The sequence below is a fragment of the Nymphaea colorata genome, chromosome 12 (assembly GCF_008831285.2).
Source record: "Nymphaea colorata isolate Beijing-Zhang1983 chromosome 12, ASM883128v2, whole genome shotgun sequence".
In the NCBI taxonomy this organism is placed as follows: domain Eukaryota; kingdom Viridiplantae; phylum Streptophyta; class Magnoliopsida; order Nymphaeales; family Nymphaeaceae; genus Nymphaea; species Nymphaea colorata.
In genome coordinates this window covers 6,004,677-6,028,719 of record NC_045149.1, presented here as the reverse complement: position 1 = coordinate 6,028,719, position 24,043 = coordinate 6,004,677, and the positions used below count along the sequence as shown (strand labels likewise).

The 24,043-nt window shown below is 40.3% G+C and overlaps 3 protein-coding genes across 4 annotated transcripts in view; 1 reads left to right on the top strand and 2 right to left on the bottom strand.

Annotated features, from left to right (window-relative positions):
- LOC116265603 (ascorbate transporter, chloroplastic-like) overlaps positions 1-20,342 on the bottom strand; it is a 29,461-nt gene extending 9,119 nt beyond the window's left edge. Inside the window, exons 1-4 of one of the 2 annotated variants that reach the window (XM_031646328.1) lie at positions 20,023-20,342; positions 10,018-10,724; positions 9,089-9,196; positions 2,328-2,483 (exon numbers count right to left, since the gene is read on the bottom strand). In XM_031646328.1, coding sequence (XP_031502188.1) covers positions 2,328-2,483; positions 9,089-9,196; positions 10,018-10,578 — 825 coding nt within the window. In that variant the 5' untranslated portion in view covers positions 10,579-10,724; positions 20,023-20,342. The remainder of the gene's footprint in view (positions 1-2,327; positions 2,484-9,088; positions 9,197-10,017; positions 10,725-20,022) is intronic. The other variant, XM_031646327.1, reaches the window with a different exon arrangement.
- On the top strand, positions 4,197-5,676 carry LOC126410596 (uncharacterized). Its single transcript, XM_050080751.1, has 2 exons — positions 4,197-4,737; positions 5,031-5,676. Exons 1-2 carry the CDS (start codon positions 4,236-4,238, stop codon positions 5,072-5,074), a joined length of 546 nt encoding a protein of 181 aa, XP_049936708.1. The 5' UTR covers positions 4,197-4,235; the 3' UTR covers positions 5,075-5,676.
- LOC116265604 (uncharacterized) lies at positions 10,739-18,136 on the bottom strand. The gene is made up of 2 exons (XM_031646329.2): positions 15,183-18,136; positions 10,739-14,889 (listed from the first exon to the last, which is right to left on the bottom strand). The coding sequence occupies exon 1, from the start codon at positions 16,197-16,199 to the stop codon at positions 15,273-15,275; it is 927 nt and encodes a 308-aa protein (XP_031502189.2). The 5' UTR covers positions 16,200-18,136; the 3' UTR covers positions 10,739-14,889; positions 15,183-15,272.
- Positions 20,343-24,043: the final 3,701 nt, after the last annotated feature.

The following is a 24,043-nucleotide window of genomic DNA, read 5'->3' as shown; positions in this document are numbered from 1 at the left end:
AAGCTCAAGTACAGGTGATCCACGTGAAAAATCTAAAAATTAGATATCATATCCTACGATGCCAAGAATCAATTTGTGCAACTATAACAGGGTTGAAGGACATTTGATGCATGAATTGTTCTGAAATTTGAATATCCAAATTATGAATCATAACCTTTGAACACCAAGAAGACTCAAGGCCGTTAAGTTTGTGGTGCTTCAGGAGTTACATACAAATCACCCTTTCTTATTTTTTTTTTTCTTGGTTGTTTTTGGGATGTGACTGTCTTCTTGGGGGACAAGTAAAAGAGAGAAAACTGTCTTCTTGGAGGACACATCTTCATTTATCCACAATCCTAATTCTGATCAATCGTGTTTAGTCCCAAGACCCATATCCCTCTCCATATTGAAACACTTGAGAGGCCATCATCCAGTAGGCTCAACAGCTACTTAGTTATTCGTAACTATTTATATCAAACTCTGTCCATTAAAATCACCTTGTGAACAAGTGCAACAGAAAGGGGGTGTGGTGGGGTAAAGCTTGAGAAATGCATCCTCCACCTCCCATGTGGGTTAGTGCTGGGAGGTTTCCCTTGCATGAGCTTGGATGCAGTCGGACCAACTGCATGCTGTGGTGGCAGCTCAAATTTACAAGAAACAGGTCCTAGATGCACAGGAGGCCTCAAAACAACAGTTAGGAGTGGGTCCATTATTGGCTGCCATCATGAGGACTGCTGAGTCACTGACGGTAAGCAAGTATCTTGAGTAAGTCCCTATTTGGAACTGCCTATCCTTCCAGTTCAGGTTCTAAATCTGTGGGCCTGGCTACGTATTTTAGGCTTGTTTCACGTGCTGTCCTAAAACTCTTATCAGCTGACCTCAGTATCCTAATTCCAGATCGAGCACTTCAACCAAAGCAGTTACCTGGCAGGTAACATTTGATGGCTGGTGTTGAATGGCCATCACCACCTCATATGAGGACACAAGATTTGCTAGTTGTATGAGGATGCTGTCAGCCGAGAGTAGTCAGGAACAAAGCACCAAAAGTAAATTTCTATGCTGTGATATGTCATCTCCATTTGCCCCATCTAACGGAGGATGATAGATTAAACACTCAGTCAGCTTGATTCCCTGAAATTTGAAAAGTTTGCTGCCAAAATTCGAACCCAAATATCAAAGGGGCTGTTACCCCATAGGCTCAACTGGTACTTATTTATTTACAGTTGTTTGTGTCATAAACCAGACTTGCAATATCACATAAAACTGAATTTCCTGATGGTTTATGAAGTGCAGATCATGCACTACTACGGTTCATGTAAATAATATTACAAGGCGCCAATAGTTGATGTGTTTGACTTGCCTTGTATAACACAATTTATTCAGAAACATCACTTCAAGTACTAATGAACAAAGCAGTTTGGTTATATTTTCTTAGCTTAGTTTGTAAACGCTTAATGCTTTCTTCATGCAAGAAACTAACATGCCCATTAAAGCATAGTTGGAAAACCCAGTGAGTTGATTTGGGAACCACCTTTTGTTGACTTGGATTGCCTATGAACAGGGCGATGATGTATTGACCCAAATGCAATGAAATTACTGAATCCTGGAGGACTCAGTTTTGGATAGGCTGAATTGGTGGAATCAGTTGAATAGAGTTGGGGTCACCCGGAGCTTTACTGTTTCATTCAGCAGTACTTCTAACTATTACACAATATTACTAAGAAATAAAGCTATTGTTTATTAAAAATAAACTAATCTACTTCTTGTTATTTGTTAGTTACTATTTTATAGTTGTTTACATAAAAATATAATTATTGAATTGTATTTACTTTATGTTTACTTATTTTATAGATATGTCAACTTTTTCATCAACTTGTGGTAAAAGTACAGTACAAAACTTTATGACTGAACTGGACAAATCACTGACCCATAACCCAGTAGTCAGCTGATCCAAGTCCGATTCATGAGGTTGCCAACTATAAATTAAAGGCCGAGTTATACAGGCAGTTGAATTGGGTCGGTCTTAGAAACGGCGGCAGCGGCGCAAGGAGTTCACGACTGTTCAGTTTTGGAGGATGCACATAAAACTCAGGTTTTCACAATGTCTGAAGATTTGGGTTTTCCATCAGTTTCACCAAACACAAGCAATCACTGTAGGCTGCAATGCATGAAATTTATGGATCATCAATAAAAATCTTTGCCATGTTACCTAGAACCACATTTCATCAAGGGAGAAAAAAATTGCAAGCTTCATCAGGTTGAAAATTGGGATAATTTTCAACATGAAAATGTCACTTTTTTTCTAACAAAGAGATGAAAATTAACATCAAACACCAGATGTAACAGACCTCACCAATCCCCATAAAAGCACGCATAATGAGCAAACATGGGAGTCCAATTCTGGCAGCTATTGGGGTGAGAATTGTTGCTAGTGACCACCAAACTACACCAAAGCCCAACACAAGTTTGCCTCCGAATTTATCTGCCCATATACCTCCAGCAATCTAAAATCAGGAACAATGTTAGTGCTTTGACAAGCAGAAAATATTCAGTCAATAAGACATACAAGTGGTAAAGAACAAAAAATAGCATATGATAAGAAGAGGACATACTGCCATGTCAGATATAAGTACAGAAACGAAAAAATGTTGATTGTATATGCTTATTGGATCATAAAACAGAAGGCCAATCTTGTCTAAAAATTTGGTCATGCACATCCTTTCTCACCATTGCCAAACCATTAGTTATGGTCAAGATCAACACAAAGCAATCTTTAAACGTTCTCTTGGATGTCATTATCCAACACAGAGAGCTTGGAGATATACTATACAGACTAAAGTAAAAAGAAACTAATTTATTATCATTTATGCATGAGGTAATACTAACAAGTAAACTAGAGCATATCTGGCACATAGAAACAAGACTACTATAGATAATTTCCTAAGGTTTGTAAGTCTGATGCTGCCTTCTTGGTACCTTTTCAATTTTTACTTATGTCAGCTGCCAACATACAGAAGGCTGCTCTACAAAGACAGTTCATCTGTCAAACTGGCCCAATTTTAATTAATAAAGAGCAATAGAGATTGTTGACGGGTTTTGTTGTTCGGGTCCGGATCCGTACCCGATCCGGTTTGTCCTAATTAGGACTACTTATACTTCTGTAAACCCTAATCTTTGAGTTAATGAAGTGTTGAAGAGAGAGAGTGTCTGGAGGCTAGTGGGCACCAGACCTCCTCACCCGTGGTTTTTCTTCCCTCGAGTCGAGGGTTTTCCACGTTACATCTGTGTGCTTTCTTCTACTCTCGTGCACATTTTGTTTCTACATGGTATCAGAGTCGTCGGACTTGGAGAAAACAAAATCTGTTTTTTGTTCTATGGTTGTGAAGTTCCAACCCTGACTGCCGCCGCCGCTACCACCGTCGCCGTCGCTACCACCACCGCCGCCGCTGCCCTTGCTGCGCCACCGCTGTCCTGGCCGTGACCGTGACCACCGTCGCTGCCCCGTCGTGGCTGTGACCGCTGCTGCGTCGCTGGTGTCGTGACTGCCGACGCCAACGTCTCTGCTGACGCCTCTGCCGACGCCGACGTCCGACGCCGTCGCCTCTTCTCGGCGCGCGCTGCCAAGCGCGGCCCTCTGCTTCCGCCGCGTCCTGCTGCTTCCGCAGCTCCCGCCGCTTGCGTCATCTCACCTCTTCTCTCGGTTACTGCTGCTGTGTGTGTTCTTTGGCAGCCACTTCTACCTCGTGATCATGGCTGACTCGTCTTCTTCTTCAGTCAACACTACTCTGCCTGATGTTGTGTCTGCGCGGACTGATCATGTATCGGTTCAGGTTACCACCATTCAACTTACCAAGGAGAACTATTCCCGATGGTCTGCTGCGATTACCATGGGGATTGCTGGGCGAGGACGCATTGCCTATGTGAATGGGAGAAAGGTTGAACCTGCTGCAGATAGTCTGGCTTGGGATACATGGCTTCTTGAAGACAACCAGGTCAAAACCTGGATTGTCAATTCAGTGTCCCCGGATATCCAACCCCTCATTCTTCGTAAGAAGACTGCAAGGGATATGTGGATTATTTTGGAGCAGATGTATGGCCAAAAGAAAAGGAAAGTTCGTGTGTATCAACTTATGAAGGATGTGTATTCCCTGCGACAAGGTGCTCTCTCGGTTGCAGACTTTTATGCAGCATTAAAATCTAAGTGGGAGAACCTTGACTATCACTCTGATATTCCATGGAGGTGTCCTCACGACCAGATGCAGTACATGACTGATAAATGGGAAAACAGGGTATTCCTTTTCTTATCCGGACTGAATGATGACTTTGAAAATATAAGGAGTCAGATTCTTAACTCTGACGAATCATTTAGTATTGAAGATGTCTATTCCCGTGTTGAAGCTGAAGAACAGAGAAGGCTGCTCTCTAGTGGACGAAAGGGGGAAGAACAGTCTGCCTATGTTAGCCGTGCCCCTGTGGGAACTCCTCGTTCTTCTCGAAAATGTACTCATTGCAAAAAACTTGGTCATACTAGGGATTTTTGTTGGGACCTGTATCCAGAGAAGAAGGATAGTAGGGGGAGGTCTTCGAGTGGGAAGAAGCCTGTATCGTCTGCAACAAGTCTGAGTGATGGGAAAGGTTCTATTTCTGCAGAGCAGATTCGTGAGCTACGAGCATATTTGAGCAAGATTGATGTTGGTCAGGCAGATACACCAGATGAGGTGAAGATCAATCAGGCATTGGCTGTTTCAGGGGGAGAAGGTACTTCTTCTATGGGTGAATGGATTGTTGACAGCGGTGCCACTCATCACATGACTGGCAACCCCAAGCTTTTCCATGACTACAAGCTATCCTCGGGAAAGGAACGTGTGTCCCTTGCCGATGGTTCCTTTACTTCAGTGGCAGGGAAAGGGAGTCTTTCCTTGTTAAATAATTTTTTAGTTCATGATGCCTTACATGTTCCTCATCTTCCCTTAAATTTGTTATCTGTTAGTAAGATTACCAAGGAACTGAAGTGTGAGCTTATATTTTCTGAAAAACGTTGTGTTTTGCAGGACTTGGTGACAGGGAAGAGGATTGGGATTGGTTTGGTGTCTGATGGGCTGTATCGGCTTCCTATACGCGTTGTCACAGCTCTTATGTCAGCAGTCAGCAGAACAGAGAAGAAGGAGGAAGAGTGTCGTCAGTTATTTTTGTTTTGGCATGAACGCCTTGGTCATCTCCCATTTGGGATTTTGAAACATTTGTTCCCTGAACTATGTTCTAGTTTAAACATTTCCATGTTATCATGTGATGTGTGTCAGTTTGCGAAGCATGTTAGAGCTTCTTATCCAATTTCAAATAGTCGTTCTAATAAAGCTTTCTCCTTGGTTCATTCTGATGTGTGGGGGCCTTCGGGCATTCATTCTCGTGGTGGTTTTCAATACTTTATAACCTTTATAGATGATTATTCAAGATGTACCTTTGTGTATTTGTTGAAAGATCGTAGTGAGGTGCCTCACATTATTGAAACTTTCATCCTCCTAGTGGAAAACCAATATGGAAATTCTGTCAAGACTTTTCGGTCTGATAATGCTCGTGAATATCTGTGTCTCACTGTTGAAGAATTCTTTCGAAAGAGGGGGATTGTTCATGAGACATCCTGTAGTTATACCCCCCCTCAAAATGGGGTTGCTGAGAGGAAAAATCGTCAGTTGCTCAATGTCACCCGATTACTGTTCCAAAGACATCTCCCAAAATACTATTGGGGTGATGCAATCCTTACTAGTGTCTACTTGATTAATCGCATGCCCAGTCGTGTGCTAAAGGGTCGTACTCCATACTCTATGCTTCCAGGGAGTAGTCAACCTTTTCATCTTCCTCCTCGAGTCTTTGGATGTGTGTGTTTCATACATAACCACAGCCCCAATGTGAAAAAACTTGATCCCAAATCTATTAAGGGCGTCTTTCTTGGGTATTCTTCCACTCAAAAAGGTTATAAATGTCTAGATCCTACCACTGGTCGTCTTCACATTACCAAAGATGTCACATTCTTGGAACATGTCTCCTATTTTGGTGAGAATTCTCTTCAGGGGGAGAAATTAATGTCTAAGAAAGAGTATTCTCCCACACAGGAAATTCAGTTTACAGACTTTATGGATTACAGGCGTGAAGAGAATCCTGTTGCCAAGGTGCTTGGCAAAGATGAAGATGGCAAAGATGAAGAGGGGACGACTACTGATGTACATGAACAGGAGAAGGAGGGAGAGCATCCTTTGGTGACAGAACAAGAGGGTAATCGTATGTTTGGACAGGTGTATTCCAGGAGAAGAGCTTGTACTGACAAGGTGATTGATGATGAGGAGGTTACACCGAATCCCAATCCTACTTCTTCCTTGGATGATCCAAGTCGTGTTCAGAAGCAAGATGTTGGAAAAGAAAAGGAGGATCTTCCTATTGCCTTGAGAAAGGGGGTCAGGTCATGTACCCAGCACCCTATTGGTAACTTCGTATCTTACTCTAGATTGAGCACTGACTATAAATGTTTTGTATCCTCCTTGGCTGTGGTTGTGATTCCCAGGAATGCTACAGAGGCTCAGGGTGACACTAAGTGGTCTCATGCAATGAAAGAAGAGATGGAAGCTTTAGACAGAAATCAGACATGGGAGGTGGTTGATATTCCTGAAGCAGCCCACTTGGTTGGGTCGAAGTGGGTCTACACTGTTAAGTACAAACCAGATGGTAGCATTGAAAGGTACAAAGCACGATTGGTGGCCAAGGGGTTCAGTCAGAAATATGGGATCGACTACTTAGAGACGTTTGCTCCTGTTGCAAAGATGAAGACTGTTAGAGTTATTATTTCATTGGCGGTGCTGAAGGGTTGGGAGATGTGCCAACTTGATGTAAAAAATGCCTTTCTCAATGGAGATCTCGAAGAGGAAGTGTACATGTGCATGCCACCAGGTTTTGAGAAGCCTGGAAAATGCTGTAAATTGAAGAAAGCTTTGTATGGGCTGAAACAGTCTCCCCGAGCATGGTTTGAACGGCTCAGACTTGTTATGAAGAAACATGGCTACAAACAAGGAAATGGAGATCATACCCTGTTTGTAAAGAGAAGAGAGAGTAAAGTTACTCTACTATTGGTTTATGTTGATGATATGATTGTTACAGGTGATGATAAGGAAGAGATAGCAAGATTAAAGGGTTTACTATCTACTGAATTCGATCTAAAAGATCTTGGTAAGCTGAAGTATTTTCTGGGTATTGAAATTGCTAGATCAGGTACAACTCTTGTACTTAGTCAAAGGAAGTATACCCTGGATCTACTAAAGGAGACAGGAAAACTGGGATGCAGACCAGCCTCTACTCCTATAGATGCTGGGCATAAACTTGGTAGCAAAGATGGAGAACTGTTGGGTGAAGAAGCTAAAGGGAGATATCAACGTCTAGTTGGCAAACTGATTTATCTCACTCTGACTAGACCTGATATCACATTTGCTGTAAATGTGATGAGCCAGTTCATGCATGCACCTACAGATATGCACTTGAAGGCTGTAGATAGAATTTTGTGCTACTTGAAGAAGAATCCCGGAAAGGGACTTCTATATGTGCAACAAAGATCTATTGAAGTTGAAGGGTATTCTGATGCAGACTGGGCAGGCTGTGTTGACACCAGAAGATCTACTTCAGGATACTGCGTCTACTTGGGGGGAAATTTGGTTGTTTGGAGAAGCAAGAGACAAGATGTGTGTTCCCGCTCGAGTGCAGAGGCTTAATATAGGGCTGTGGCTACTGGGGTATCAGAATTGTTATGGCTGAAGATCTTACTGACAGATATTGGAATAGAGATTGAAGGGCCTATGAGGATGTATTGTGATAATAAGTCTGCAATTAACTTGGCTAACAACCCGGTTCTTCATGATCGAACAAAGCATGTGGAGATCGACCGTCACTTCATCAGAGAAAGAATTGATGCTAAGGAATTAACGCTACCTTACATGAAGTCTGAAGACCAAACTGCTGATGTCCTAACCAAGGCCTTAAGTGTAACTCCATTTGAGAGAAATGTATCCAAGTTGGGCATGTTTGATATGTATGCCCAACTTGAGGGGGAGTGTTGACGGGTTTTGTTGTTCGGGTCCGGATCCGTACCCGATCCGGTTTGTCCTAATTAGGACTACTTATATATACTTCTGTAAACCCTAATCTTTGAGTTAATGAAGTGTTGAAGAGAGAGAGTGTCTGGAGGCTAGTGGGCACCAGACCTCCTCACCCGTGGTTTTTCTTCCCTCGAGTCGAGGGTTTTCCACGTTACATCTGTGTGCTTTCTTCTACTCTCGTGCACATTTTGTTTCTACAGAGATAACAGAATAGATCCTTGGAAGCATGGCGATCTGCTCGAGACTTAATGATAGTCATGAGTTGCTGAGTGCAAAGCTACAGAAAAAAGGAATGGGTAATAATAGCGAGCTCTACATCACTAGGAGTTGCATTAGATCATACAGAAGGTGTCAAAAAGAGAAAAGATGAGATTTCAAAGAGGACCTCTACCATGGACAATATGCCAAAAGAGAAATCAAACATCACCTGATATGATAAAAAATAATTTAATCAAGGAAATAATGCACCATTAGAATTAAGAACCATATATTGGTTGAAGATAAAAATAAAATAATCATGTACATGTTATAGGTAAAAATTCCTTCAAATAGAATCAGCTAACGGTGAAAAAAAAGGCACCTAAAAATGTTTACCAAACAGGACCAGTGTCTTAAGTAGATAATGAAGTCTTACATATACCAGGAAACTTGGACAATTTTAGCCCTTTGAAATCCTAACTATTATACCATGTAAATATACACAGAATAAGGTGCCCGACACAACAAAATCAACTATGGGCCTGTGAAAACTCAATACAAGACAGACAAAATAAAATGAGCTGTCAATGTAACATAACGTAAAAAAGAAATCACTCATTAAAGATGCTTGCTTATGTATAAATCAGCACAAAGTTGTTCTCAGACAGCTCACAAAGACAAAAGAATTACAAAAAGGACTAAAAACACAGACGTATCAACAAGAAGCAAATTGAAGAAACAAAGATTTTGAAGACTGTGAACCATGTTGCATATACCTGAGTTAACAAATAGCCCCAGAAAAAGGAAGACTGGATCAATCCAACTGTTGCTGGACTCCATTTGAATTCTGCAGACATTGGGAGTATTGCGATGCTCATATTCACCTAAAAGTTCAAATGCTTTAGGTAGATCCAGGAACAGATATGCCATCATCAAGTCATAAAGTCAAATACAATTTCCTGATGTGTGTGGAGATGCAAGTCAGTCTTCATTGGAATCTAGTCCAATCCATGAATGTTTTTGCATGACATTTATTACATAATGGTCTGTAATAGCCTTGTTTATTTATTATTTATACTGTCCATTTTTTTCCTTTTTTTATCTGCACAAAATTAAATTAAGTTATTTTTTAGATCTATGATCCGATAAGTTGCACCATGGTCGAGAACTAGAACTTCTTGATTTATTTAAGATATTAGCAGTTTTATATGTCAAATATATTTTCTAAAAGACATCCCAACATCGTTTAAACAGAAAATGGGTATTCTATGGACTATAGCTTTAAGTCCATATTCAGATCATATTTTCCCACCATTAAGTACAAAGAAAAACTTTAGCATCTTCAGTCAAATTGCAGGGTGGAGAAAGCAATCCTTATTGAAGATTACAATGCCTGTGGCATTTTCTTCGCCTTCCTTTTTTGTCTTTAATATTGTTATATATGGTAATGCTTCTGCAATTTGTGTAAAAGAAAAAGGAAAAAGAAATTTATCAGGTCTCAGACCTTATATTTTTTCTTCTCCAGTTGTCTGTTTAGAGGAATATTTCTGTATACAACATTTGGCATACCAAAAGGTTTTTCACTGAAACTTTTAATCACATATTCAGAAATATAAAACCATAGGACCTTAACTGGTTGGAATTAATTCAATGATACTGAAACTTGTGCCCAAAATTGTACACAGAATGCACATGCAGAGCCTACCCTATCCATATTGCAGAGAAGAAATGCTCCAAAACAAAGGATCACAATCAGCCAACGCTTTGGAAATTGGTCCCACCAATGAGAAGCATTCTCCAACTCCTCATCCAGTAAGGTGGACTCATTGAGCATATCTGGGGTCTTCAGTGTATCATGTTTTGGACCAATGATGTCATACTGCTCTGACTTGAAATCAGCAAAGGTCTTAGCTACGAGACGGTCATATAATTGCTGGTATTGGCCATCAGATGAAATGCCAGGCATGCCGATTTTTCTAGTGTGAATCAAGCAGGTACTGGGTGGATCTGAAGAGAGAAAGCAGATATATTGTCTGGAAGATCTCTGGACACTGTTTTTCTTAAGTATTCTGCTACTTTCCCTTATGAAATTTGGAAGAGAATGACAAAGATCCAGTCTTCCAAGAAACTTGGTTCTGCCTTTCATAGCTATCCTCTTGGTACTAATGAGATGACCAGAATGGTTAGAATGGATGACCACTTGATCTCCAAACTTTCCCATAGCAGTTGCTTTGCTAATGCAAGTTCCCTGCTGTACAAATTTCATCCTGGCAACATGAGAACACCGTTTTGGAGAGACAGAAGAATCCACTTGAGTACCTTGTCCTGCACTTCATGGAAGAGATTGTGAGACACATCGAAGAGATGCTATAGGTACAGAGAAACTCAAAAATGTTGACAATTGGCTGATTCCTGGAATTAAAGCCAAAAAGCATAATAAGCCCCCAAACATTCAGTTTATCATCTTGTACATGGTTGTATTTGCAGAGGATAAAGCACATAAACTAAGCTGAAAGAAGTGCATAATTCTCATAAACTATCAAATGAAAATTCCTGAAAGATTGCCAAACATACATACTCTATATCCAGTCAACCTGTTCTCTGGAAACAGGCATGGCTGGGTACAGTAGGAAAAGCTTTTCCGTTTTGGGAGGACAGAAAATTTCATATTCCTCTTATCATGAAAAGCAACACAAATAAATAAGAAACTAATGCAAAGAAAAGTTTCACATTTCATTTTGATTTCACTCTTTTCGTAACCATTCTGATTTTTCAGTTTTTGCACATCCTACCTTCTATCCTATAAAACAATGGCCATCTCCTTTGCAGGATGCGCACATGTTGAATTTCCTAAAAGAAATTGCAAGAGGCAGTTAATGTGAATTTCAGTACAGTAACAAACTGTTAGTAACCGGTTATGTGATTTGGATTGGATCCCATTCGGGTCGAACTCAAATAAGGCTATAAATAGGTTGAAGGTCTTAGTAGGGAAGGCATCTGGTAATCGAAGGTCATTTCCTCTGCGTGGGTGAGTTTTGAGGTTTTTATCCGTGTGTGCATTGCTTTTGCAATCAGTTTCTTAGTCGATGGCTAACAAATGGTATCAGAATAGGTCCTGAGTGTGCAGTCGGCAAACATTGTAGATGCTCGATTGGAGAAGATGGAGATTTTCATCAGCAAGGATTAACCAAACAACAAAAGGTGCGAACGAGATGTGGAGACGACAATAGCAGACTACAAGCAGATGTGGCTGATGCTTGAAGAGTTTCTCGGTAGGAAACTGACCAATGATGCTCTTTCAGGAAGGGGAGTTCATGCACAATCAAGGACTGATTCAGAACTGTAGAAACACGAAGATCAAGAACAAAGGAATAAGATGAACAAGATGTAACGTGGAAAAACCCTCAGCAAGAGGAAAAAAAACCACGGACGAGGAGGAACTGGCGCCCACTAGCAACCAGACTATCTCTCTCTTAAGATTTCATTCACTTAAGATTAGGGTTTACAATGGTATAAGTATGCCCAAACCAGGACATACTGGATTGAGTCCAGACTCGGACCCATACAACAAGATCCGTCAACACTCCCCCTCAAGTTGGGCATACATATCAAACATGCCCAACTTGGATACATTTCTCTCGAATGAAGTTGAAGATAGAGCTTTCATCAAAACATTAGCGGTTTGGTCTTCAGACTTCATGTAAGGTAAGATTAACTCTTTAGCATCAATCCTTTCACGAATGAAGTGACGATCAATCTCAACATGCTTTGTTATGTCGTGTAGTACAGGGTTGTTGGCTAAGTTGATTGCAGACTTGTTGTCACAGTACATTTTCATTGGTCCTTCAACCTCTATTCTGATATCAGTCAGCAATATTTTCAGCCATAGTAACTCTGACACTCCCATAGCGATAGCTCTATACTCTACCTCTGCACTAGATCGAGAATACACATCCTGTTTGTTGCTCCTCCAGACAACAAGATTTCCTCCCAAGTAGACACAATACCCTGTGGTAGACCGTCGAGTATCAGCACAACCTGCCCAGTCTGCATCGGAGTACCCCTCAATCAATACAGTCTCTTGTTTCACATACAAGAGTCCCTTGCCAAGATTTCTCTTCAACTAGCACAATATTTTGTCCATAGCCTTCAGGTGTGTATCAGTAGGTGCATGCATGAATTGACTCAGTACATTTATCGCAAAAGTGATATCTGGTCTCGTAAGGGTAAGATAAATCAACTTTCCAACCAGACGTTGATATCTTCCCTTAGCTTTTTCACAGAGCAGCTCTCCATCTCTAAGGCTTAACTTGTGTCCAGTATCAAGTGGGGTAGAAGCGGGTCTACACCCCAGTTTACCAGTCTCCTCCAACAGATCTAATGTATATTTCCTTTGGTTTAGCACAAGGCCAGTACTAGATCTAGCAATCTCAATACTAAGAAAATACTTCAGTTTGCCAAGATCCTTGAGATCAAATTCAACAGCCAGTAACACTTTTAACTTGAAGATCTCCTCCTCATCATCTCCCGTGACAATCATGTCATCCACATAGACAAGTAAAAGAGTGACCTTGCCCTCTTTTTTCTTCACAAATAGAGTGTAGTCTCCATTCCCTTGATTGTACCCATGATGTTGCATCACTCGTCTGAGACGTTCGAACCATGCTCTAGGCGACTGCTTGAGGCCATATAAGGCCTTTTTCAGCTTACAGCATTTCTCTGGTTCTTCATATCCTGGGGGCATACGCATATATACTTCTTCTTCGAGATCACCATTGAGAAAAGTATTCTTAACATCAAGTTGGTACATCCTCTACTCTTTCATCACAGCTAGGGACATAACAACTCTACTTGTCTTCATTTCTGCAACTGGAGCAAAAGTATCCAAATAATCAATCTCATATTTTTGACTAAACCCCTTCTTGGCCACAAGACGAGCTTTGTATCTTTCAACACTTCCATCGGGTTTGTACTTAATGGTATACACCCACTTGGATCCAACCAAGTGAGCTACCTCAGGAATCTTCACAACTTCCCATGTCATGTTTCTTCTCAAGGCTTCCATTTCTTCTTTCATAGCATCAGCCCACTTAAAATCACTTTGAGCTTCAGCAACGGTCCTGGGAATCACAGTCAAAGAAAGAGAAGATACAAAACACTTGTAATCCTTGATAAGTCTTGAATAAGATACAAAATTACCAATCGGGTGTTGAGTACATGACCTGACACCCTTTCTCAGGGCAATGGGAAGATCTTCATTTTCTTTTTCAACCCCATCTTGAGTCTTCAAGGTAGGACTTGGTTCATCCAGGGAAGAAATGATATTGGGATTGGAAGTAGATCTCGCACCACAAGTCACCTCCTCTATCCAAGCACCTCGTCTAGAGTAGACATGTCCAAACAAACGATGACCTTCCTTCTCAGTTCCGGTGCCACACCTTCCTCCTTCTCAGGCACATCAACAGCTGTGAGAGGCTCTTCTTTCTTGTAGTCCAAAAAATCTGTAAATTGAATCTCCTGACTCTGAGAATACTCTTCTCTAACCACAGACTTCTCTCCCTGAAGAGGATTCTCACAAAAGTAAGAGGCATGTTCCAAGAAGGTAACATCCCTTGTAACATAAACACGGCCAGTGGTAGGATCAAGACACTTATATCTTTCTGAGTAGGAGAATACCCAACAAACACACCCTTGATAGACCGGGGATCAAGTTTCTTAACATTGGGACTGTGATTATGAATAAAGCACACACAGCCAAAAACACGAGGGGGGAGGAGAAAAGGTTGACGACTTCCCGGAAGTAGAGAATGGGGAGTCCGATCATTCAGCACACGACTGGGCAAGCGGTTGATGAGATACGCACTAGTAAGAATTGCATCACCCCAATAGTGCTTGGGAAGATTCCTCTGAAACAAAAGGGCTCTGGTGACATTAAGGAGCTGGCGATTCTTCCTCTCAGCCACCCCGTTTTGTGGGGGAGTATAACTACAGGACATCTCGTGAACAATCCCCGTTTTTCGAAGGAACTCCTCAACTGACTGACACATATACTCATGAGCATTATCCGATCGAAAGGTTTTAACAGTTCCACCATATTGAGTTTGCACAAGTAGAATAAAGGTCTCTATGATATGAGGCACCTCACTGCGATCCTTTAACAAGTACACAAAGGTGGTCTGAGAGAAGTCATCAATAAAAGTTATAAAATATTGAAAACCTTGACGCGTATGAATTCTCGAAGGCCCCCACACATCAGAGTGAACCAAGGAAAAAACTTCATTAACACAGCTAGTAGAGATAGGGTACGAAGCCCTCACATGTTTGGCAAACTGACATACATCATAAGAAATCAATGACAAATTCAGAGTGGAACACAAATCAGGAAACAACTGTTTCAAAATCCCAAAAGGTAAATGCCCAAGGCCTTCATGCCAATACAAGAAGGACTGAAGGCAATCTTCTCTCGCTTTTCAATCTTGTTGATCGATGTCATAAGAGCCGTGGCCACGCGTATGGGAAGACGATATAAGCCATCAGACGCCAAACCAATCCCAATCCTCTTCCCTATCGCCAAGTCCTGCAAAATACAACGAGTTGCAGAAAAGATGAGTTCACAATTCAGCTCTTTAGTAAGTTTACTAACTGACAAGAGATTTAAGGGAAGCTGAGGGACATGTAATGCTCATCGCACATGAAATTTGTCCAACAAGGACAGACTCCCTTCTCCGGCCACAGAGGTAGAGGAACCATCTGCAAGAGATACTCGTTCCCTTCCCGAAGACAACTTATACTCATGAAACAATTTAGGGTTACCCGTCATGTGGTGAGTAGCACCACTGTCCACGATCCATTCCCCTACACAAGAGTTACCTTTATCCCCTACAATGGCAAGAGCATGATTAGCCTTTGTCTCATCTGATGCCTCGATCTGATTGACATCGACCCGACCCAAATAAGCCCTCAGTTCCCGAAGTTGTTCAGCAAAAATAGAGATCTTTCTTCCACTAGATTTTGTCTCCTCAGGCACAGTCGGCTTCCCATTAGAAGACTTTCCTTTGTTAGCCTTTTTCTCTGGATGAAGATCCCAACAGAAATCCACAATATGACCATTCTTCTTGCTACATCTACGAAGAGATCTAGTAGTGCCTCCAGGACCCCGACTAACAAGAGGAGATCTCTCATTATATGACATGAGATCTCTCTTTCCCCAGATGTAACCAGCCTCCTCTGTTCTTCAGCTTCAACACGAGAATACACATCTTCAATACTTGACACTTCTCCTGAATTCAGAATCTGGCTTCTAACGCTTTCAAACTCATCATTTAAACCTGCTAAAAAGAGGAACACCCTATTTTCCCACTCTTTAGCAACATAAAGTGTTTGATCTTGAGGACAATGCCAATTAATATCAGAATAATAGTCAAGATCCTTCCACTTGGCTTTCAAAGCCCCATAATAATCTGCAACAGATAAGTTCCCTTGCCGAATTCCATAGACAGTCTTCATTAGTTGGTAAGTCCAGATAGTTGTTTTCTTCTGGCCATACATTTGCTCCAAAATCACCCACATGTCTCTAGCAGTCTTCTTCCGAAGAATAAGGGGTTGGATATCAGCGGAAACAGAGTTGACAATCCAAGTTTTTACTTGATTATCCTCAAGAAACCAAGTGTCCCACACACCACTTGTCTCTACCGGTTCAGGTTTCCTTCTATTGATATAGGCAATCCGACCGTGGCCTGCAATCCCCATAGTCATAGCAGCTGACCACGGGAGATAGTTCTCCTTGGTAAGGCGAATAGTAGTGACTTGAACGGGAACATTCTCAGTTCGATAAGCCCCAATTTCAGATTGATCAGTGTTGACGGTGGACGAGGAAGACGCTGCCATAATTATAGACCAACCCTACAAAGAGAACAAAAAAGAAACAGCAGCAGCGAGCAGCGGCAGAACACCAACGGCAGACAGGAACAGTGGTGACTAAGAGCAGGGCAGCGATCCAGCAACGGAAGAACACCAGACCTCACGGTAGCAGGCAAGGCAGGGTCGGGCGGCCTGGGCAGAGCAAACGAAGAAGGGGGAAGATTACGGTAGACCAGCAGGGGGTGACACAAGAGTCAATGTCGTTGGACGACGCACGGGAACAATCGGGCCAAAAAACAGGGACCGAACAGAGTAACGTCGGGCGACGCAGAGAATCGCGGGCGACGCAGCTGGTGGCGGCGGCGGCAAGCAGGGCAGAAACAGAGAGTCGCCGGAACTCCAGATGGCGTCGAGGGACTCCTACGGCGTCGAGGCGTCACCGGAACTCCAACGGCGTCGGGCGATGACCACGTCGAGCAGCAAACAGTAACGGCATGTGATTGGAACCGTCGGGTGATGGGCAATGAACAGTACCGGCACGAGTCTTCCTCTCACACGGCCACAACAGAAACAAAACTCGAATCAGTCACGCAGGAACTTCACGGCTCTGATACCATGTAGAAACACGAAGATCAAGAACAAAGGAATAAGATGAACAAGATGTAACGTGGAAAAACCCTCAGCAAGAGGAAAAAAAACCACGAACGAGGAGGAACTGGCACCCACTAGCAACCAGACTCTCTCTCTCTTAAGATTTCATTCACACTTAAGATTAGGGTTTACAATGGTATAAGTATGCCCAAACCAGGACATACTGGATCAAGTCCAGACTCGGACCCATACAACAAGATCCGTCAACAAGAACTGTCCGACGGTGAACCCGAAGAAGACAACGTTCATATCTCAACCCTGAGGGAGAATGCAAACCAGAGAGGCGTCAACTGTGGATTTGCTACCACAAGGCGGGAGACGCACAAACCCAACAATCAAGCAAAAGAACCTTTATCTTATAAAAGGAAAAGAGAAAAATGTCCTTGCATGTTGGGTATTAAATACACCAACTTAAAAAAATGTCTTTGCAAGTTTTAAAACAAGTCTGAGTGCTAAACTTGGTTGATACACCAGCTGTAACTCCATGGCTCAAAACTGATGGGCTACTACAATCCACCCATCTAAGGAACAAGCACCCTTGTGTGTTGGATCCAGGTCAGAATGTTGAACTTGACTCTAAGACCACCCATAGTACTTGATACAAAACTAGCCTGAGTGATGGATTTAACATATTTCAACCTGTCTCATAAAATATGTACATCAAAAAGGCTATGCAGACAACTAGTAATGGGACACATGAACATATAAGCCACCTAACTCTTCTCAAAACCATCCATATGGTGCTAAATTTATCACTACTTTAAGATGTAACCTTTGAACTCCCTTTAGGAACATGTGTTTTTGTGTGTTAAGACCCCAGATCTGATTGTTAAATCTAGAATTGATACCATTTGTAATGACCTGGTTCAAAATGGCCCCAGCTGCCTGATATGGTGAATCCAACCTGCCTTATATTGAACTTAGGTTTGTATTTTAGAAATGCTACGAACCAGGATAATCAATAGTCATGTAAAGGGTGTATAAACCCCACAATATTCTTGGAAATTTTTTATTTAAGGCTATGCTCAAGTCCTTCTGTACACATAGGGTGTTACTATAAGCAGTAATTTCATCTTGCAGTCACTTAATCAAGCTTTAAGTAGCAGTCATCGAATTATTAAAATTAGGTCACAAATTGTTGAAAAAACAAAAGGCACCTGTTGTATGATGCACATATATAACAGAAGGCCTTAAAAAATACATGGATATTTTAATAAGGTTCATCTTCAATAGAATTAATCAATTCAGAAAATAAAGGATATTCACTCTTTTTCTACTGACTAACAGCCTCTCTATCTCTCTCACTCCCCCCCTCTCTTTCTTTCTAAGGTTGAGATAGGATAGAACTAATTATATTTAGATATTGTTCTTTATGTTAAAATTATCTTTCGTTTTTCAACATATATATATACACACACGCACACACACATATATATATAAATGTACATATATTAGTCGACCAACCTCTATAGTCAGAGGGTTTTTTGTATTTTGTATCGTTAAAAACCAACTACAATTGCTTACCCATGTTTTTTAGCGACGAAATGCATCTTTTGTAATGGTTTTAGTGACAAAAAATTTTAAAAAAAAATTCCAGCCATAGAAGCAGCAGGGTGATTTCAATTTTCCTATGTATATATCATAGTCACAAAAACATGTTTTTATTGGAAAAAAAAATGTGTTAAAAATGCAAAAATAAGGCAGAAGAAAAACAGCAAAAAAACACCAACACAAAAAAAGGGAAAAAGAATTCGCATTTTTATCCTCTTTTTTTACTTTAGGCATCATTTTTCACAGTTTTTTTAATGTCAAACTGCTGTTTCCATTTTTTTATTTTTATTTGTTGCTTATCTACTTAATTTTCGTTGTTGTCTTATTAGTTTGTCGTTTATTTTATTTTTCCTTAATTTTTAAGATTTTTAATTTTTTTAAAAATTTACCGTATTTTTCTCTTTTTCTCAAGTTTGCCATATTATACCCAAGAAAAACGTTGTCATTTAAAATGTGAAAATGATGTTTATGTATATGAATATATGATACACACACACTTATATATGTATATGGTTGTGTGTGTGTGTACGGCCGTGTCCCCGTACCCAAATTTTTTGAAAGTGTACCAGTACCCGTACGTGTACCTATGTGACACAGATTACGATAGGGTGCACAATTTAGTTTCCAAACCACCAACTGTGATTGCTAATACAGTTATAGCTAACTCTGTTTTTATTCGATAGCATTTTTTGGGAATAAAGGAATCAATTGTTCAAATTTATGTAATTTTTTAATTTGGCAACAGAAAATGGGGCGTATAGAGAGTACTTTGCACATAATTAATAATGAAGTATGTACTTTTCCTTCTCTATTATCTAGCTAAAGTATATCTCTCAAACAGAAAGAGATTATAATGTTGCTAAATTTTCGTTAAATATATATGCTGGAAAAGTCAATGTTGTTGAATGCCAGATAGTTGCCAGATGGCTAAAATTAAACATTCATCAATAATAAGACCAAAATCGTTTCTAAAACCATCATAAACCGTTGCTGCAACATAAACCATTGCTGATGCCAATGTAAACGTAGTGACTGTTTTTTAGTGAATGATTTTAAATTTAGTCATTCAGTCAACGTCCAGCATTATATATATATATATATATAGGTATTCTGTTAAAGGATTCTTGACCTTGTGTAGCCGGTTCATTTTGATGGACCTTTATCGAATTCCATAGAACGCAGAAAAAAATAAATGACTGGCTGGTCGGTAAAGATGGAAAGGATGAGAGGAGCGCGTAGTTGCAGGTCACGAAAGTCAAAGCCCACCCCTGTCCTTGACTAGCTAGCGGATGGACTAACCTTGTTGGGCGAGTTCAGACTATTTTAGAGAAATATCCCTAAACAATTCTCTAATTACGCATGAATTGCAAAGCAAGGCTCCCTCCGTGAAAAGTCAAACTCCCAGGAGAATCTCTCGTCATTCCCATAACAGAAGCAAACAAAACATAAACTCCACACAAGCCAAGCTTCTTCCCGACCTGCAACTAAGGGTACTTCGGTCATCACAAACTTAAAACAGCTAAGAACTTCTTCAGGAAGACGCTCAATCGCCTCTAGATTCACGGAGAGGTTCCGCTCATTTATTTCGCATGCAGAAGGGAAAGAAGGAAAAACAGAAACAAATCGCAGTATAAAATAAGACTTTCACCTCGAAGAGTGAGGGAGCCGAAGTTCCGACCGCAAACCACGCTTCCGACGGCCATCACGGACGGGAAAAAGAAGAGTTGTATTCCTGGGCGACGAAGAAGAAGAACTCTCTACGCCCCGATCTCGCCCTCCCGAGCTCTCATTTCTCAAAATCTCCAAATCAAAAAGAAATATTGAGCGAACGAGGAAATGAAGCACGAGCTTCTATCTACTTCCTCCTTCCCTTTGTTTTTGGGAGGGAAACTGCCTCTCTCTCTCTCTCTCTCTCTCTCTCTCTCCCACTTGGAGGGAGAGAAGGGCTGTCCAGCGTCTGGGGTCCAAAAAGAGATAAACCGGCTGGGAAATACTTATTTTCTTTTTCTTTTATATTGTTCTTTTTTCCTTTGTGAGCTATTTCCTTTTTCTTTTATATTGTTCTTTTTTCCTTTGTGAGCTCATTAAATGCGAAAGCGAGTGCAGTAGCCACAAGATATCGGAGTTATTTTAAACATATCCGCAACTTATCGGGCATGCTTTTGCTACGCTGACTGAAGCAGAAAGTGGGAAATGGTCTTTCACATTGTTATACACGTTATTTTGTAGGAGGACCATTTTTTAAAAAGTTCTCCTTTTTAGGTCGTATTTTTGGAAAAACAAAACAAATACACTAAAATTTTATTTACATGCTCGATGGCGGACGACGTGGACACGACCGTTACCAAATTAAAGCCAGAAAAAATGAATAAACCGAATTAAGTTAAGCCATTGCCATCCTTTATTAAATTTTAGAAATATATAACATAAGATGAATATATAGTCAATTTGTGAAATAAAAAAAAAACTCCAAAAAAGGAAAATCCTCCTTTGTTAAGCTAAATAAAATTAAAAACCCCCCAGAAAGAAAATTCACCGAGGTCTGAAATTCGTTTTTCTCCGCTACGCTTGTGAAAATATTTTTGTCATTAATATTTCATTAATTAATGTTGTTGTGACGACAAGCAGGGAGACGCAGAGCTGTATGAAATTGTTGGAAGCTTTTGGTCTACAAAAAATGCTGGATGACTGGATCACGAAATGGCTGACATTATTTTAAATAAGTGCTTTCCGATATTACCCTTTAAATACATCTTGTGTTTCATGAACAGCCACTGTATTAGTGTTCACCAATGGGTCGGATTCACCTGATATCTCCGACCCGATCTTAGAGATCAGTTCTAATAAAATTTGGAAAAAAGAATGTAACTGGATTTGGATGTGGTATGCAGTACTTTTGGGAAGACGTTCTAGTGTTTCCAAGATCCGATAAAAATCTAACCCATGTGAACATCAAAATATTGTGCTAGCGGCATCTAGGGATGTACATAGATCCAATATCTGCAGGAAAAAGGATATGAGAAAAAAAAATTGACATCTAATTAAGAATTTGAATCGGATTCAGATATAAGAAATGACATCCTATAAGATTCAGATTTGGATTGTATATAATTTTCAATAAATATCTTTTACTATAATGTGGTTTGGATTCATTTTAAAAGTTGGATTGAGATCGGATTTAGATTATGAATTTGCATTTCAAATTCAGATATGGTATAGAATGTTTTACGTTTGAATTCAGATCTAAATTAGAATCCAAAATATAGATACCCAAACAAGTGGATATGGTAAAAATATATATCTGTATAGTAAGTAAATCATCGATTGATGTTTAATAATTAACAATACTAAGTAAATCATCAATTGATGTTTCATAATTAGCAATACTAAGTAAATCATCAATTGATGTTTAAATATATCTAAATTGGTAATTATTTATTAGTACCAAAATTATTTAGGTGGATTTTTTTTTATACCATACCAGGTTTTGCAAACACAGGTACATTTGTCATGGATGCTAAACAGTAGCTTTACGATTGACTCGACAAAATTGTCTTCAGTTCATTGTGAAAATATTCGTATGTGCTAACAATTAAGTGTCTTTTGCCTTACTCAAAAATCTTGAAGCTTGTTTATGAAGTTTTTCGTTTTCATTGAAACACAAACTTTTAGCCCAAACAACTTTGTCATGTTCATATGATTTGAAGTCCGTTATTTTAGCGTATTTGAAATGTGCATGTTGGCATCAATCCACCATTTCAAAAGGGTAGCCAGACTCAAAGGTTAAGAGATGGGTTACACGGGCACAACTAAAGACTTTGAAAACCAAATATGATAAAGAAAAAAATTGCCCCTGCTTAGACCTAGGCATCGGGCCAACCCAGCCTGGCTCGGTCCCATAAAAGTCGGGCTTGGGTTGGCCCGATGCCCGAAACCTGAGCCTGGGCCGGGCCTGATACGCGATATCCGAGCCCAGGCTCAGCCCGGTCTGGCCCGATTAAAATAAAAAAAATATTTTTTAGATATAAAATAAAAGTTGAATATAAAATATATTTTTAATAATAAATATACATGATTAAGAAATAAAATAAAAAAATAAAAAAATATTTGGGCCGAATTGAGCTCCATCGGGCAGGCCCAAGCCGGTTTTTTTTAGCCCAAACCCGATCGGGCCAAGTACCAGGTACCCATCGGGTACCTGAGCCCGTTGCACAGACTTGTCTCTCTTGTACTATATAAGGTCAAGAAATGGGAGAATGAAATTTAATTCGGCATTGTAACCTTTTTCTTGGAATGGTTTCTTTGAAGTTCTTAGGAAGAATTTTTATATAAAAAAGTCATTTAACGTCAAGTAAACATGGAGAGGGAGAGAGATAGAGTTTTTATATATTTAATTTACAAGCATTAAAGTTAATACTGTGAAGAGGAGGACAAACTCAACGACTATATGAGCAAAGGCAATGAGCATGACACAAGGCATGACAAAAGGCAAGAAGTGTGCAAGGACCAAATCAAGGAGGGAAAACTCAACAGCTATACCAGCAAAGGAAATGGACAAAACGTCTACACCAGCAAAGGAAGATACGCCCAATTCAAAAAGGAAGGAATTAACGTCAATGGTGTATTCCAAAAATATAATCACAGACCCGTTGAGATTTGTACATCTATAAAAGCATAATGGAACCTCAACTCAGCAAGAAGCTGTGATTGAGAGAAGAGGCTGTGGGTTTATACTGAACCTCTATAAATGCCTTTACAAAATCTTTCTATTCTCTTATCTTTAACATGGTATCAGAGCCACGTTTTCGTAAAGGAAATTTCTGCGAGTGACTGGATACAATTCTGCAGAGGGACGGGAGATCGAGCTAATTCCAAAACAGAGCATTTTTTTTTTTAGCCAGAGTGCCAGAAAACCTGTTACAGTTTTCCTTGGCGTTACCAGCTCCGGCGACGAAAGGTGTCAACCAAGAGCTCTCTGGATTTGTTTGTCTTTGAAGATCCTCTCCACCAATTTTGAGAATTTTTGGCATTGGTGTTAAGGCGTTATGGATTTTTGAACGTCCGCCTGTCCCTAGAAGACGTCTTGCTCTGTTTCTTCCCTGCTGTCATAGCCGTGTGCTCCTCTTATTCCTCTTTTCGTTGTAAGTTACTCTTGTGTTGAGATCATGACATCACCTAACTCATCTGCAACATGCGATTCACCTCAAGATGCTGCTCTATTGAATACCCCTGCGCCAACCAGTCTACAACATCTATTGACTGTCAAACTCACCTCTGATAACTATATGTTATGGGAAAATCAGCTGCAGCCTCTCCTCGTCTCATACAGTCTGAAGGGCTTTATTGATGGAACCAAGACTCATCCGCCTGAGATAATCCTCAGTGAAGGTAAGGAAGTTCTCAACCCTGCTTATATTGAATGGTTGCGAATGGATCAATTGTTACTTGGATGGATCATTTCATCTCTTTTGGAACTTGTTCATTCTCAAGTTGTGGGATTAAGATCATCCTATGAAGTGTGGACGAGATTGAAAAACACCTATGCTGCACATTCTACATCTAAGGTGATGCAATTGAGAGAACAACTTGTTGTCTTAAAGAAAGGGACAAACAGTATTGATGAACTAATACATAAGGCAACGATGATTGGTCATCAATTATCCATGGCA

What these genes read in the sequence shown, in the direction of transcription:
- LOC126410596 (XM_050080751.1), top strand. Translation starts at nt 4,236, where the DNA reads ATGCAGTACATGACTGATAAATGGGAAAACAGGGTATTCCTTTTCTTA. An exon ending in GGCTGTTTCAGGGGGAGAAG is followed by an intron (nt 4,738 to 5,030) that starts GTACTTCTTCTA and finishes TGTGTTTTGCAG; the next exon opens with GACTTGGTGACAGGGAAGAG.
- LOC116265604 (XM_031646329.2), bottom strand. Translation starts at nt 16,199, where the DNA reads ATGGCAGCGTCTTCCTCGTCCACCGTCAACACTGATCAATCTGAAATT.